Here is a 16,883-nt window from a genome sequence, read left to right on the forward strand (position 1 = left end):
ACTCTGCCATATGAGCCACTGTCACTCACTAGTAGTTCAACTAAAACAATATTTAACCATGATTTATGAGTGTACCAAATACATAACAATTAGGTTTAATATCTAAACATTTATATTCTATAACTATCACATTGTAAAAGAATGCCCTCTCTTTATTCTTCATTTGTCTGGTCTGCTAGTCTTGTGATGACATGGAGAAAACAAATCCAGCAAACAGAGTGCACGACAGTGCTGTGCCGCCAAAAAGTGAGTTTACTGCAAATTTATCAGCCGACTCAATTCCTGAGGTGAGCATCTAAGTTAACATGCAGTTAACCCACAGTTATCATTGCTAACTTCTCAATCATTTGCTGTATATTTGCTCATGTAAAACAGGTGCCAGTCACTGAATTTATGAATGCAGCCAGTCAAGGCAATTTGGATATTGTTAATAAGTACTTAAGTTATGGAGGGAACCCTGACGTCCATGATGAGGTGAGAAAGTCTAATCAACGCTATCATTTATTTGAGTTTACAAACCACTACAATCTTTGCAGTTAAATAGGACAGCCTTGCATCTGGCCTGTCTAGAGGGACATCCCCCAGTCGTTTTGATGCTTTTGGAACGAGGGGCAGATTTCAACTTCCCAGATCGGGTAAGACCTGTGTTAGCTCAGATAATGCACAGATTGTGAGAGATAATGTTCTGCACTTGGCCTGCAGTAAATCGGTTCTTATCATATGGGGCCCTCCTACTGTGTTCTAGCTGGGCTCCATGGCCGTGCACTGGGCCTGTAGAGGAGGGAATCTCAGGGTGGTGCAAGTACTCAAGAGTCATGGAGCCGATCTCAATGTCCGAGATAAGGTAAATGTGTCTATGCTGTTTTTATTCTAATACACGTACATACAATTTCATTTATGTATTTATTTATTTGTGGTAGCTATGGAGCACGCCGTTGCATGTGGCTACAAGGACCGGGCATATTGTCATCGTGGAGTACCTCCTGTCATGTGGAGCAAATATTAATGCCACAGATTGGGTATGAGGCAAAAAAAAACACTACATGCAGCGTGCTGCCGAATGTGAGTTTTGTGCAGAATGTATGTAGGTCACAGACCTAAAGCACAAATAATAATGCTTATCACTGCTAAGAGGCAGATGATTCGCTCTGGTAAAAAGAAGAAGGGAGAAAAACTACCAAGTAAAAGTGAAAAAGTGCTGATCTGATTCTAGTTTGTTTCTTGATAAAAATGTGCAATAATTTTGACACAAGGTTTAGATAGGATCCCTTAAGCACCACTCATTTGTCTCGACTTGTGTTTTCACTTTAGGGTAATTTCTGTCAATAACTGAAGTATCTATGGCACCCACAGGAAGGAGACACGGCTCTGCATGACGCCGTGAGACTTAACCGATACAAGATTGTGAAGGCGCTTGTTGTTGCTGGAGCAGACTCAAACCTGCAGAATAATGTACAATGCATTATTATTCATGTTATTACTCATGGATTTATCAATTCTATTCTCCAGTTAACAAAGCACTAACTATAAATGGTCTTTCAGGAGGGGAAGACTGCAGTACAGCAGGTCAAACAATGGCAGTTTGACATTTTGGACACACTGCACACACTTTTGAAGCCTCAGACATCTGCAAGTACGAGTCAATAGTCTAACCTCACTGTGACTTTCTGCCTCAGGTAACTACTGTAAATTGTATTACCAGAAAGCGAATATACACTACTTGGTTGTTCCAGTCTTGCCTTTTTTTCCCTTCTTTTTTACTACAGCACCTTTAATTTCAAACAATGCTATGCTTCTTTGTATGCTCTCACTAGACGCTGTATCCAGGTTGTTGGCACTGAATTTGGCTCAAAATGTCACTTATTATGCCCTCAGTATCTTCTGCCCTCATTATGCTTTATGAGTAGAATCTATAGCAGATACGCTATGCTACTGTGGGAATACAGCTTTGATAGAAAGCTGTACATAATCAATGTGCAGCATCTCAATGCTCGATTAATAAGCTTGAGTAGCTAGAGAAGCACTGCAGCCATGTGGACCGGAGCAGAGAGGACTGGCGTGCCTCAGCTAAAGTCAGGGATTGAACAGGAGATCAGTGGACATATTTTCCTGCTATCATCAGTGGCTCAAATGTTTATAATGTTGGCTTATATAAACTGGACCAACTGCCTACTGACCAGAACAATTCACTTGAAACCATATATCCAATGTGTTTGAATAACGCACATTCTGTCTGCTTTGTAACGATCAGTAACAGACATTATCAGTTGCACATGGCACTTCCTGTAACTGTCATTGATGCTCCAAATTCAAGTTCATTTAAATAAATAGTTTTGTTTTTCTGTAAATTGGTGATTTATTGATTCTGCCATTAACATTCAAAAGGATTGCACCTTTTGAATTATAACAGCAAAGCAATAGCTCAGAAACATTAGCGAACAATTCCATAATTATTTACAAGGGACTCCATAAATGAATGGCATTTAGTGAGATTAGGTTAGTTTATTTGAAAGGGGGCCATGTGATTTCATAAAACATGAATAGACAATTATCCAGATTCTATTTTCCATCTGCAGTCCCCTGGCCATGAGGAATAAAAGTCAGAGGAGGGTCTAAGCCAAATGTTATCTATAGATAATATGATAAAAATATTTTATTTTTTATCAAGAATGCTTTATACTCATATTGGAACTATGTATTTTGATTTATGTTAATTAATGATGAAAAAGGGGAAGGGGTGGAACCTTTCAGCCTTATGTGTTCATGTGGGCCAAAACTATACCATTTAATCATGTTAACCTACATTCTCCTTGATGTAATTGAAAAGATACCACATTAGGTGGATGTAAGAGCACTAAGCATCATATTGTTTCAAGGAGAAAGGTAACCATGGCAATGCTATTTTCCAGTGAGTGAAAGTCTGAGCAGGCACCCTTTGACAGCACTATTTGTTTGTTTTCATTACTTTATCATTTCTCACTGGAGAGGAAAATGAGGAAGCGAGAGAGAGAGAACTGCAAACATATATTATCCATTTCATTTCATCAGATGAGCTTCAGTTACATTATTTACTTTATTGATTTAAATTACATTGAAACACCACTTCATAAAATTACTAGCCTGTCTTTGGTTGTGAAATGCTTTCAACCCTAGACAAGATACATGCACCACAAACATTGTGTGAATAAGGCCCAAAAGCTTCAAGTATAACAAGTTAATAACAAGTAAATGCTGTATAATTTAGTATTACACAGCAGTATGACAACTACAATCCAAAGGAAACTCATACATGTAATCGTACAGAACAATCACAAGCCAGTGTTCTTTTTGCAACAATCCCAAGCTTGGATAAATGAGTAGATGGAATCTATGGGTCCAAAGTGATGAAATATGAGGACTTAAGAATTCAAAACAGAAACAGAACAAATGAAAAGTCCTCAGAAGTAAATACATTCATTTTACATTGCATCTACTAAATGTATTCATTTCTCAATTTTATAATTAGACAACTTAAGCAAAAAATAATTTATTACAATATTATAATTTATTGACATAATGTACCTTTATGCCTAGCTGCCTTCAATGAATTTACAAAACAGAATACATTATTATTCATGGTTGGATGTCAGGAAACATTAGCTTGTACAAGAGGATTTTTCTTTAGGTCCTATATTATTCATTATTCATTTCATTCATTTTGAACTACTTTTGGAACCCTTTTGGGATTTCATGTTTTACAGATTAAAGAAGATGCTTATGCAGTACAACTCAACCATGCATGCATGAAACAAAACACAAAACATACTCCCAGTATGTTTGGATGAGGAAACAAAACGTCACTAAACTGGTATAAAACAGCTAAAAGCTCAAAAAGATTTGATTTCCAATAATACAAGATGTTTGTCAGAGAAAGATTCCAACAGTGGAACCACTGAATACTAAAACCAGCGTAGCAACAAGGCATTCTTCAAACTGCCTTGAATTTCATTAGGATGACAGTCACTTTAGGGGATATGATGCAGAGGGAAATGGGAGGCCACTGTACATCATCTGATTTTCAACTCGACACCCTTGACCTATATTTTCATGCACAAAATGACTTTAAGGCATTGATGAACACTGAATTCAAATGCAAGTGACAAAACACATCTCTGTACAGTAGTGGTATGCAGAGCAATACCACTAGGCTGCAACGTAAACTGTAGAGTAAGAGAAAAAGCACCCTTGCAAACATGGTTTTGTGCAAAAATAATTTGGTTTATCTATTAAACAATGCATTGCAAGACACTGTAGAGGCTTAACAAGGCATTTGTAGTATATAAGAAAAGGTGATGGAAAAAGAGAGATGATAAGTAGGTCCGTATACAGTATTTGGCAGCAGGAGCTGTGATGGTTCCAGTCACAGGACGAGGGAGCGAGCGTTGGTGGCTGACGCCTGAGCGCGCTGCACCACTGCTGAACACTTCTCTCTCTTCTGTAGCCTGTGGTTTTGAAACAGCCCTTCATTTCTCGGAACACCATGAGCCCCATCGGGAAACGTTAATAAGCCTGGAAGCAAAGGCGAGTGTTGCTGCAGAGTTCACACTGACATGAATGGGTTCAGAATGTGACCTTACCATAGCCCTCAACTCGTCCATCTTTGAATTCTCCCTCAAACGTCATGCCGTCAAACCGGCTGAACACCCCAAGACCCTGAAACTTTCCATGTGCAAACTCCCCTTCATATCTGGACAAAGAAAGAAATTATAAAAAATACAATTTTAATAAATCTAGTGTCACGTTATAATTGACGTTTTGCAAACCTGGACCCATCTGTGAAAATTAAAGACCCAGTGCCATGGAACAGACCATTCTCAAACTGTCCTTTGTAGCATGTCCCATCCTGGAACTTGAGCTGGCCCACACCGTGCCTCCGACCTAAACCAAAGAAAGCGGGTGAGGGGGCCATTACACAATAAGTGCAAAAAGCTAGACCGTGTCTTAAATACATGTCATTTTTTATCTAAATAGCATTCCCTCTATTGGGAATAGTACATTTTATGTTCAAACATAGTCAAAGCGACAGCATGTTCAAATCCCCCCAGGTCTTGCTTCAATGTGGAAGTGGGAATCCTATCTGCCCCCTGTAGTGAAAATTACACCCATATTCCAGTAGGATTATGGCATTGATTTTCATTGCACATCCGGATTGTGATGGATTTATTGTTTACTTAGGCTGTATAGTTGCCAACATAAGAAAACCACAAATGTACAGTCATAAAGTGGTCTCTAGTAAGTTAGAAACAAAAATGCAGTGGCAGTAGCACTAGTACTAGTAGTGCAAACAGTTAATCTGTCAATGCAATAGCACCTTCTCTTCACTTTTCCAAACGGTTGGAAGTAAAATCTAGGGGAGCTGTCAAAGCTTTACTGGCTTTACTTTTCGACATTGCCAGTGGCAACTAAAAGGAACTGGGCAAAATAACCTGAAGTATGAGCTTCAAGACAATGAAAAATGCTGTATATCCAAGTAATTCTGAGTAGACTGCACTAAAAGGAATGTAAAATGAATATGCAATTATAATACCTATTACTATTATTGGCCCACAAATATGAAATTAAATAAAAACCCAAACTAAACACATCAAGATGTAAGTTGATATTGCACTATGCCTTCTTTCCATTCGCCATGGTACTCCTCTCCACTGGCATACGTGAATGATCCTCTGGTCAGAGTCATATTCCTCCTAAGGTACACAAAAGCTTTTTAGAGGTAACCAAGTCACATATAATCCTCAATATTATCTGATGTACAATAAGAGACCTTTCATGGCTTATGTTTTTGTCTGTTTTCTTGGTTTGGGTAGAGCTGCATGGCTGTGAGGTATTCATTTACAATGTTGAATAATAAATAAATCTTCATTTCTGAAATCAAACCCCTTCTATGTGTTGAAACATGTTTAAATACAGATCTTGACATAGCTGCCAAAGCGTGTGTATAGGTGTGCATGCCTATTTCGCCTTTATTGACAACAAGCAGTTAATACACAGTTATAACGAACAAGTGTTCATCGCCAAGTAAAGCACAATACAAAGGGCTGTCATACAACCTACCTGCGCTACGTTTGTTGTCTTAGAAGCATGGAAAACGCGCATTTAAAGGAGAGGGTGTGAAGAAGACATAAACACCGGCTGAGGCTGTGAGACGTTCACGTCCCCTACCAAACATGAGCTTAAGAAGCCACAAATGGTATAATAACATATTGTGTCAAGTATAACGCAAGGAGATAAAAACTCTAAAGAGTAAACCTTGTTTGAACGCATTGCCTACATATTGTCATATTTAATTAGCATTTTATTTGTAGCGTTTAATGATGACTATTATTTTTTGCAACAACACTTGAAGGCACCAGAGAGCATCATCTCATTTCGCATCCACGCATTGCAGCTAGTTTCTGCGCTTTGCAAATGCATCAAAACAAAAATAGTATTAATGGTGTATTAAATGTAATTGTACGTATGTATGTATTGTATTTAGACCGCAAAGTCTCTTGTGATTCTTTTAAACATGCTTCTGAATAGCAAACCTGTTGTTGTTCCTAATTCAGCGGAAAATATTATACATGACTTTAGGCTATGGATCCTTTTTAAAGCTGGATTGCTCATTGACGTAAAAATGTATGCATAAACGAACTTCCAGTATTTGGAAAAACTCCGAAAATGGAACATTCACTGTCTTGAACTTAAAAATATGTCTGTTACAATAACATTGTTGTTCTCATCTTTTCTCGGCCTTTATTCGTTAGGTTTTGTCTGTTGGCTCATTGGCAGTGAGTGAGTGAAATCGGGAGCGCGCATTGGTTCAAAGCGTTTCCTCTTCCCGAGCGTGAACGCGCCCTCAGAAGATCGGTAGAAAATGGCGAGTCTGTGCAAACGGCAGCAATGCACAATCGACAGGCGCGGCTTTCGCCAAGAACTAGACTCGTGGCGACACAAACTCATTCACTGTGTGGGTAAGTACAACGTAGTTTACCGTGGGTGCAAGTGCACTGTTTGAATTTCGTTTCTGCGCGTCCGCAATCGTTGTAAATATACATCTATTACAAGGACTCACTCGGAGCTTCTCCGAGCGACTTTTTTGTCCTCAACTGTTTCCATTTTCAGCACCCGGTTGAAGTTTTAAGTTAATCATGCAGCTACCAACTCCCTGTGTTTATTTCACGTTTGCTGATCGCCTCAGTGTTGTAAAAGTGGACTTTAGCTGAAGCTAAAGCTCTGTGTGGTGAGTTAGTTTAAAGGGCACCGTGCTGCTTTTAAAGGGAGTGTCAGGCAGGAATTAGGCGTTGCGTCGGCTAAACTGCAGACCCCGTTTGCAAAAATGCGCGTTCCCGCAACATGATACTGTATTTTGAGTGGGGGAGGGAGACCTATGTGCTGTATGTTTTCAGTTAACGCTTACATTTACTTGCTGCTCACAAGTCAGCCTGGTGGGCGCTCATTGCTGCAACAAGGAAGTGCCTGAGACCCCCGAGGAAGAGCCTATTGTACTATAACTTATACTCACTATTTTAGATTCAGAGTTACTATATAAATGCGTCACAATATGCTTATTTTTTCAAATATTTTTGTTTGTAAATTACAGTGTGCCGTTTGAAACTAACAGATTTCATGTTTCCAATTCTGTATTAAGTAGTGGATCATTTAGTTGTGAGGGTTGTCAGCATTATTGAAGGTTTTTGATCCTTGAGATTGTGACCTCTTCTCCACCATCAACAATGTTTCAAAACACAAATAACAAATCCAGTGGCAATACATTCCCTGGCTCACTTTACATAATATTAATATTTTACTTTCTGACTGCTTCATCTTCTCTGTACAGGCGAAAACTGCACATTCTGCTCATTGTTTTTCAAACCGTATATATGTCCATTTCTTAACATATGCTACAGTTAAAAAGAATACACTCATTTCTATCCCTAAAAAGTATGGAGTCTGTTTCCTAATCTTTCCCTTTAAAAAAATGTAAGGGCTGGAACGATAACACGTTTGTCTTGATACTAGTGTTGTCAATACCAAAATGGCCCACTCGATTGAAATACTGAAAAAAACATGTTTTTAACCATGTTCTTAAGCTGGATTTGGCTCATGGCCATCATCTATTGGTCTGTTTCTGCCTTAATGAACAGTGAACAGTCACTACTGTTTAAAATTTACCTTAAAGATGCTTCAAAATGTATTCATTCGTCAAGTACAAATAGTAAACATGGACAGTTGATTTTATTTTATTTTGTTGAGAATTTTAAGAGAAAAGTATCATGCTAACTGATACATGTACAAATGACGGCAGCTAGACTAGGCGCAGGAGTTGCCTTGCCTACAAAATGTGGTATAAATAAAGTTGCCTTGCCTTGACTAAGCTATGGATAGGAATGAATGGGCCGCTAAGCTAACGCTAGCGACACTCACCAATTCTACAGTTTTTATCAGAATGCCAGCTCCTTTTGACACCGTGTGTAAGCAGTGGTCACATCTTTCGACAGTGGATGCATTTAGTTTTAGATCCAGAGTTTTAACAGTAAAATTCAGAGAGGTATTTAGCTTGAATAAAAGTGATGATACTGTCCCCACCAGCTCTGGGAGCTTCAGGGAAGGGGCAGCGCTGTGCTAAACAGGCAGCCAGAAGAAATGACAGAAAGTATCAATATATCAAAGTAATATTTAGTCTCGATACTACTTTTAGTATTAATTTAAGATTGAGGAATAGATTTTGACAATTCTACCCGATGTACCTTGTATATCACGATACCATTTGTATTGCAATGCAGTAATTATTCAATGTAATACTTTGCCTAGAATGATTTGAAAAAGATCACACATTTAGTTTCCAAAAGTTCTGAACCAATCTGTGAAATTTGTGAAATATTTTTAAAAATGCAAAGGGTAACAAGCCTTTTACCCATTGTTTTTACCAGTCAGCTGATAAAAATATACTGATCGCCACCCTGTTTCATAACCTGTATCATAAACATATGTTTTTTGCCAAACACGGTTTGAGTGATGCATCAAACACGGAATCCACCTGTGACATACAATAGCATTAAACAGAAACATGTCCATTGTAAAGCATCAGAACATCAGCCTCATTAATAAAGTACAGTTTTTTGATACAATACGTCAAGCCCAGGGGCCAAATCCCCTGTATAGAACCTTTGGCCCGTAAGATGATTTTGAGAAATATTATTTCAGAGAGTACTTTGACATTTTGGTACTATATTGCATAACCATTGGCAGTTTCAGAGCAGTTCAGCACCAAGCTGTTATGCCTGAATTGGGGGGCACGGGGGCACAGTGGCTAGCAGGTTCAATTCTCCGGGTGCTTTCCCTTACTACTAAAACATGTACAATAGGCTTTCCTCTGGTGCCAGGATGAGAGTGTTTATGGGTATGAGTGCGGGATCAGCCCATGGCTACAATCCGGCGTGGTGCTTTTACATGCATGAGTCTTGTGTGCTCTTTGAAGTGTCTCGATCAAACAGATAAATTAATAATACACATTTTAAGACAAAAAACCCTGTGAACAACATCACAGACCCAAACTGTGAACAATACAGTCAATCACTATGCTTCTCAAGATCGTGCATTTAATCTTGCAGTCTGAATTACATATGTTGTATATTTATTTAATAATGTGTTATAACCAAAAGGGTATTGATGCAAATCAAAATACTCCGATCTTACTGGACATAATAACAGCACTACAGTAATATTCTTCACCAGGAGAGTACGAGCTCTGAAGAGAAAAAGAAGACAGTGTAGTAGTAGTAGGTCAGACTGTGTGGACGACAAATGCCCCTTGTGTCTTGCTTGTCATTGTCAATGCACAGTACATGACAGCGGTGTCAGCCTGCTGCTTGTATGGCACAATTTGTCAAGCAACAACAGCGTACTTTTGTTGAGCTTTTTGGTGGAGGAGACAGCGCACCAGGCGTCCCTAGACAGGCTGAAATGGACATTTTGTCTTTGTGTACTTGATGTGAGCAGTAAAACTACAAACCTCAGACAAGGCACATTGTTTCCAAGAACAGCAGCAACAATTGTCTGTGAGAGCCCATCCATGTTAATGCCCAGCAGCCCACTCACACACGTCTCCAAATGAGAGACGTCTTGTTGAATTTGGGCAGAATTAGAATTTAACATCGTAGCCAAAGCATTTCAGCTATTTCATCTGTCCTGCTGAATTATTCAATAAATAAGTTAACAAAAACGTGTGAATAGGTTTTCCTCAGATATTAAATTGATGTTGTGCTACATGCCAACTACTGATATGTACTAGGTTATTGTAATTGTTAATTATGATAAATAAAGTTGTAGTTTTACTGCTGTCTCATACACAGTATTGCAGCACTTGACTGTCACTTTGCATCACACCTGTGTTGGTGTTAGTACTGCTTCGCTCTACACTCAATCTGACTCAGAAGCACCATGTAACCCTTTATTAACTGCAATGTGTTACAATTTGACCTCATGTTGGCCTTTATGTTGAGGTCTTTTACTTGGCAGTACTTGTGTCTAAACAGACCAAACCAGTGGTACATCCATACATGGTTTTTACTACTGAATGTACAAGTGTATTTTGTTCTATGAGGAGATCCTTGGTACAGTGAGCCTGTGGTCACTGGTCATGTACAGTGCAGTGGGGGATGGGCTGCTGGGGCTGATGTAGAGATGTAAACCTCAGCCACAGCAGCAGAGCAAAGGGTGGGTCATCCGCTGGAGAAGAATGTAGCTGAAAAGTCACTGTCATTTGGGATGCTCAGCAATGTGAATTGGCCATTTAGAAATTGAAAATGTTTAATGGTGCATTAGGGATTTTTCTTCTCATTGATAATGTCAGTCCTTTTGCTTTTCACTGGGCTGTATTTTATTTTTATATTATCTTCAACTTACGACAGCATTACAAAATATATTATAAAAATGCTTGCTGTGAATTTTACAGTTGGGTTATGGGACAGACTGTTGATAAGGTAGGTCTTTGGAACCCTCTGTGTTGGTAGAAAAGGGAACAGTGTGATTCTCCTCGCACAGGTCAAACAATAAGGTCCCGATGAAGTACATCTCACAGTTTCCCCCCACAGTTCTGTAGGCGACCACATAATTCAAAATAGAGTTGGCGTTGTGTCTTTGGTCCTTGTCTGTAGGACTGTACCCACAGCAATAACACACAGCATTTTCATCTGGCCAGTTAGTTTCCATAGCGAGTCATAATTTGCTATGCTGACCTACAGCTGTGCATTATATCAATATTTCATCTGTTTTGCATGTCGCAGGCTTGTTCAAGGGTGGATCCCAAATTCCCAATAGTGAAGGTTTTTAATGATTTTTCCAACAGCTTCAAGACCAAACTGAGCTCCTACGTTAGAGAGGCATAATTGTGCTTGACGTCACGGTTTACAGTGTGACACGTTTGTGAATGCCCTAAACCAAATTCCTGAAGAGTAGTGTGATGGCACAGCGCTGCTCTGTCAAACGAAAGTGGATGACCTAGTTTTCTTCCCTGCCTCTGAAATATTTCAGAAATAGGATTGGATGGCTTCAGCTGAAGTCCTGTGCACTAACCCAGAAACAGAATAAATGCTGTAGCTATAGGCAAGGCAGTGTTTGAGTACTACACCCCTCCCTCTCTCCTTCCCCTTTATATTTGGCTGATGAATGGGAATTTGCAGGGAAGCAGAAAGAGGGCATTTTAACAGTTGACAGCTTTTCGTGTGGATTGAGTTAGAGTTTAAAAGAGAGTTGTGTTTTAGAAGATGTATTTTTCTGCACTCGTCTCATGCTGAAGACGCACTGTAAGTAGATCTTTACTCTGTTGACAGTTTGAAGATACAGAACGCTGTAATGCTGCGCATCAGGCTGTGATGGTGTGTTTATTGAGTTGTTTCGCTTCACTATGGGTGGATGCATTGTTTTGGTAATAAGCGCTCTCTCGTGATTCAGTTCAGTGAACAGATGTTGGCCCTGACCTCCTTAGCGCTTGATTTAATGCATGTAGTGGTTTTTGGATTGACCCCGGGCAATGAGCACACACTACATACTGTATTGTGTTGTAATGTACTGTTCAGCATTACATACATTCAGAATATTACTGTTGTTTTGGCTGATGGTTCTACTAGTTCAACTAAAGGTTTCCGCCCCAGCGACAGTGTTTGCCATTCATTATAGATACGTATTGGATGTGGTACTTTGACATTATCGAGCAGACTTGTTTCTTTTTAATGTTATGACATGCATGTGCTCCCAACTCTGTAGGTGCTTTAGTTGCTTGGCAACAGGAAGAGTGCATGCATATGTCGAAGTAAAACCCTCAGTTGAAAGCTGATGATGTGTATTTAACAGAAACGGGAGGTGCTTAAAGAGGCATAGACTCACCTCGAGCTGTTGCGTTATGTTCTGGTATGTCAGATCACTTCACTAACTACATCTCTCTTCTTTCAGGGTTTGAGAGCATTCTTGAAGGTCTCTTTGGTCCGGAGCTGGTTCAAGACTTACAATTATTCAAGGGTAAGAATTAAAATTTTATTATAGTACGAGACTGTTTTGTGTTGCTTCTGTGGGAGTTTATGCTCATTATCATAATGCTGCTGCATTGTACCATGTGGTGCCCCTCTTCATTCACTGCTCAGCCTCCAGGCAGAAGAGAAGAGCCTTGTGCTCCACAAAGTTGGTGTTTTTGAAGGGGGCATGTTATGAGTCCTCCGTGTCCCACAGACATTTTCATAATGTATGGGATACTGGAACAATGGCGCAATAGTGTTTTAATACATGCATGTGGCTAGCTGCACATAACTGAAATCATTCACAAAAGGGACATTTGACAAATAATAGAATTTGTGTATTTTTTTCCCCAAGTGTTTGAAAACATGAAATGTAAAAACGTGTTCTTTTTCTGTCTTCATAGATCGCGAGCCTCTTGCTGTGTCTGATTGGTCATTCGATGAAAACTGTGTATTCTGCTGTTTGAGAAGAGATAAAGTGAAGGTAGCATTTCTGAAAAGAATTGAGTACCATCATCATTCATTATACAGTGTATACATTGCATATTTTTACTTGACAGGAACATCTCAGTAGCTTAAACATCGAGGGGCTTGAAGATCCTCCCAAACCTCTGTTGGTGAAGGACCAGACTTTGCTTATCAAACTAGAAAGACAAGCTGAGGAGTTTCTCAGTGCAGTCCTCAGAAGAAAAGGCAAGTATTGTTTTCGGGTTTGCGCACAACACTGCTTTTTTGCTTTTGCTTTGAATAAGCCTTTTATTTTCTGAACAGATGTGCCAAATTTCTCAGACCCCCACGTGCCAGTAGTGGCTCGAGAGATTCTTCAGAGAATGATCCGACAGTTTGCTGCTGAATATACCTCAAAAGCCAGTGCTCAGCCTCAGGACCCCCCAGACTCCCTGCCCCTCTCTGACCAAAACCTGGCGTCTGCACAACCTCTCTGCAGCAGTCCCTCCGCGGCGACACTCTCCTCTGCTCACAACCTCAACCCGGTGCTCAGTAAACTCCTCATGATTGACCAGGACGCCCCTCTGGACCTCACCATAAAGAAGCCTCCGGCCGAGCCCACTGACCAAGGTTAGAACAGAGCTCTTGGCACCTCCACAGGTTTAATGGTGCCATTTAAAATGTCTAAATCCATGTGCACATTTCAACAGATGGAGTCCTGGATCTGTCCATCAAAAAGAACCGTAACAGCAGCGTCACTCCAAACCGCAGCTCCTGCTTCTCACCTATCACGTTAACACCAAAAGGGTAAGTTGAGTTATCAAGTGTGGAAATACAATTTTCATTGTGCTTAAAAGTTGGTTTATTTGTCAAAAGATTGTGTGTCATTTGGGCTAAGATCATCATACTCAGATGACCACAGCACTTTTTTGTTTTTTGGTACCTCAGAATCAGATGTTTTCAATAATGTTGTTCTGGCATGAGTCATTTGTGATCATTTTCATCTGAAAATAAAGGCATGCATTTTATACAGACTGAAAATTGTTTCCGAAGAGATTTCAAATCCGTTTCCGTTGTTTTGTTTCAACCACTCTGTCCACTCTTTGTGGCCTGATTTTACGACACTTCCCTCTGCTGGCTTACTCTTTTATTGCTGTGCTTGTTCAGTGGTAACGTCACAGACAAAATGCCTTTTGCTCTCTTGCCCTGCTACAGCTACACTGTACGCTTATTACAGCAATGGACAAGTACTCCTTGCTTCCTCTTCTTGCCACTCTTTCATAGACAACAGAACTAGTCTATTACTTTCTCCAATACACGCCTACGGTTGGTGTTGATTTCTGTTGATTTTTCCTCCTTTCCCTACTTTTGTCATTTAATACAAATTGATATCAGCAAACTACAAATGCAAATATTCATAAGCATACACATAGTAACTGGCCAATTATTGTCAAAAAACGTGATGTTACCAAAGCAAGGTCATGAAATAAAGGAGTGGCCAACATCCTCCCCTTCCTAACCCATCCTCGTTTAGTAAAAGACACTGTGCAAGCTCTGCTTACACCCAATTTGCTTCCATCCAATCAGGAGGTCCCTGAGAGCGGACGGACAAGTGGGGCTGTTAATGAGGAGCCGACAGGATGGGAGGAGGGAGAATATCGGCCACTCCACCCATTATAAGTCTTCTCCTTCTATTTCATACTCTCTGCACATCAAAGAGGAGGTAGGCTCAGAGAGCGACGCTGACTCTACCTTCAACGACTCCAGATGTAACGGATCTCCTTCATGGAAAACTAAAACTAATGGAACCCTTCTCAAACTCAAAAATAATGACATGAATGAGCACCTCAAAGATATCCCCAAACTGTTGGAAATTGCTGGACTTCTTTCAAAGTCTTTTGCCGGAAATTCTGATGGCAAAGACCACAAGCTCTCTCTTTGTAATTCAGCATTTGATCTCAAAATCCCTCAGGTTCGTTCCATGAATGGTACATCTGACCAGCCCTGGGAGCCCATTTCCACTGAATATTCAGGTGTACGCTGTGAGAATAGTTTGGGAAAGAAGCTTCACTCCATTCTACCTCATAAAAAGCACAGCAATGGTTTAAACGGATCTGGTTTGGAAAAGGAATACTGGTCTTTTAGCAACGAGCGTGGAAACGGCGCTCTAGATTCAGACGCAGACCTGGGGATGAAGCAGCCGAGGAAGAAGCGTGGGCGCTATCGGCAGTACAACACAGAACTGCTGGAGGAGGCCATAGTGGTGGTCATGAGCGGCAAAATGAGTGTGTCCAAAGCCCAGACCATATATGGCATCCCTCACAGCACCCTGGAGTACAAAGTTAAAGAGCGGCTGGGCACTTTGAAGAACCCGCCTAAAAAGAAGCTGAGGGTGATGGGTCAGGTGGAGGAGCAGGATGGGGTGTGGTTCTCCGGGGTGAAGGACATCCCAAACTCCCTGTTTTCATCTGAGGAGAGGGAGCAATCGCCCACAGACTCGAGCCTCTCTCCTCAACATTAACCGTTTACTCTTAATGAATGCTCTAACCACAGTTGGTACATTTATAACAGATACACTTTATATAAGTATATAAACATATAAGTCTTTTATTTACTCACAATCCCCAAACATGGTATATATATATATTTATTCAGGAATCGTACTTCCATCTGATAATCTGCGAGTTTTATCAGCCCATCACCTAGTATTCCTATCTGGTGTGCTACAGCCTCGATATGTCTTAAAAAGGGCTGCCACTTGGTGGTCACTTTTAGTACTGCAACTCAATGTTCAAACCATGCCAGCGTTAACACCAATAGCCTTTCAGATACACCTTGACAGAATATAGTGGCTTGACAGATTATTAAAATGAAAACTATAGTAGGTATAATGTATGTCATTTCGTGAACAAGAAGCTTTTTACCCCAAACCCCACACTCAGGCAAACTCAGGATACTATTCAGGGGGATTATGTGGAAGGTGTCATAATGTAGACAATAATAAAGTGTACACAATTCTATACCTCAATTATATTTGTAATTAGTAACATTTCTATAGAACAGTAAAACTCAAGTCAGCAGTTGCTTTAGCTTTACTTCTCAGGTTGTAAACTTATGTTAGCCTTCCGGTCTTTGAAAACTTTACTACTATTAGACTTATTTAAGAGATGTTTGTACTGTCTTGGGAAAAAACATGTTATTTTTCATTGGAACCCAAGTCTCTACCATAATTTTTTGTATTTATTTTAGCCAGTCAAGAAAAAAAACAAAAGCGTAGTGGCAATATCAAAGCCTGCTCTCACTCACTGTGCAAGGAGCTCATGTAGTAAGATAGAGCTGTAGATCACAGCTGCAGTCATACCTCGTCTACTCTCGGAAAGATTCTCCTTCAACTCTTCCTGTTATTGTCCAACAGGGATTCAAATATTGCTGTGTTCTGTCAACCCTGATGTACACACTACGGTACTTTTGGTGGGTGCCATCACTGCCTCGCCCGCCATTTACTCAATCAGGATATTCCATTGTGCATTATCACTAAAGCCTCAGGACTTTCCAGGTTGTGGGATCAACCTATAGTTTTCTTCAGGTCAAAAAAAAAAATTCTTACAAATGTTGGCTATACCTACTCTATGTAAATGACTGCCCTCCACATGCACAAAACAATGTATGATGGATGTTTTACTCACTCTCTGTGACTTGAAGCCACAACTAACAGTCCACTTACCACTCAAGTTGTACCTTTTTTCCTCTTCTTTGTTAAAACTTAATTTAATCTTCCTATATGATTTTAATTCCATATTCCTGTTGAACATTCTAGAGTTTATAATAGAAATGCATGCTTGATTTGCTAATTTCGTTTGCATGGACAATCACTCACTAATTATCTAAGCTTCCCATTACATACGG

The 16,883-nt window shown here is 39.9% G+C and overlaps 3 protein-coding genes across 4 annotated transcripts; 2 read left to right on the forward strand and 1 right to left on the reverse strand.

Annotated features, from left to right (window-relative positions):
• Positions 1 to 191: 191 nt before the first annotated feature.
• ankrd2 (ankyrin repeat domain 2 (stretch responsive muscle)) lies at positions 192 to 1,819 on the forward strand (the record flags this gene model as incomplete). The annotated part of the gene is made up of 7 exons (XM_079559403.1): positions 192 to 246; positions 323 to 474; positions 537 to 635; positions 746 to 844; positions 921 to 1,019; positions 1,354 to 1,452; positions 1,543 to 1,819. The coding sequence occupies 7 exons, from the start codon at positions 192 to 194 to the stop codon at positions 1,645 to 1,647; spliced, it is 708 nt and encodes a 235-aa protein (XP_079415529.1). The 3' UTR covers positions 1,648 to 1,819.
• A 1,737-nt stretch (positions 1,820 to 3,556) lies between these two features.
• morn4 (MORN repeat containing 4) lies at positions 3,557 to 6,193 on the reverse strand. 2 transcript variants are annotated; one of them, XM_079560383.1, is made up of 6 exons: positions 6,094 to 6,193; positions 5,804 to 5,856; positions 5,653 to 5,726; positions 4,803 to 4,917; positions 4,617 to 4,726; positions 3,557 to 4,548 (listed from the first exon to the last, which is right to left on the reverse strand). In XM_079560383.1, exons 1-6 carry the CDS (start codon positions 6,133 to 6,135, stop codon positions 4,400 to 4,402), a joined length of 543 nt encoding a protein of 180 aa, XP_079416509.1. In that variant the 5' UTR covers positions 6,136 to 6,193; the 3' UTR covers positions 3,557 to 4,399. The 2 variants fall into 2 exon arrangements, with proteins under 2 accessions (XP_079416509.1, XP_079416510.1); XM_079560384.1 differs by lacking the exon at positions 5,804 to 5,856 and having other exon boundaries at positions 3,558 to 4,548; positions 6,094 to 6,188.
• Positions 6,194 to 6,851: 658 nt separating this feature from the next.
• LOC306965157 (ligand-dependent corepressor) lies at positions 6,852 to 16,680 on the forward strand. The gene is made up of 7 exons (XM_079559404.1): positions 6,852 to 6,992; positions 12,472 to 12,537; positions 12,935 to 13,014; positions 13,091 to 13,223; positions 13,299 to 13,607; positions 13,688 to 13,784; positions 14,565 to 16,680. Exons 1-7 carry the CDS (start codon positions 6,896 to 6,898, stop codon positions 15,496 to 15,498), a joined length of 1,716 nt encoding a protein of 571 aa, XP_079415530.1. The 5' UTR covers positions 6,852 to 6,895; the 3' UTR covers positions 15,499 to 16,680.
• The last annotated feature ends 203 nt before the right edge of the window (positions 16,681 to 16,883 follow it).

The sequence above is a fragment of the Gobius niger genome, assembly GCF_951799975.1.
Source record: "Gobius niger genome assembly, chromosome: 7".
Lineage (NCBI taxonomy): Eukaryota > Metazoa > Chordata > Actinopteri > Gobiiformes > Gobiidae > Gobius > Gobius niger.

Coding starts and splice junctions, on each gene's coding strand:
- morn4 (XM_079560383.1), bottom strand. CDS start 6,135: ATGCGCGTTTTCCATGCTTCTAAGACAACAAACGTAGCGCAG. Junction 5,857..6,093: donor AGACAACAAACGTAGCGCAG/GTAGGTTGTATG, acceptor AATACCTCACAG/CCATGCAGCTCTACCCAAAC. Junction 4,918..5,652: donor CCATGGCGAATGGAAAGAAG/GCATAGTGCAAT, acceptor TCTTTGGTTTAG/GTCGGAGGCACGGTGTGGGC.
- LOC306965157 (XM_079559404.1), top strand. CDS start 6,896: ATGGCGAGTCTGTGCAAACGGCAGCAATGCACAATCGACAGGCGCGGC. Junction 13,224..13,298: donor TGCAGTCCTCAGAAGAAAAG/GCAAGTATTGTT, acceptor TTATTTTCTGAA/CAGATGTGCCAAATTTCTCA. Junction 13,608..13,687: donor GGCCGAGCCCACTGACCAAG/GTTAGAACAGAG, acceptor ACATTTCAACAG/ATGGAGTCCTGGATCTGTCC.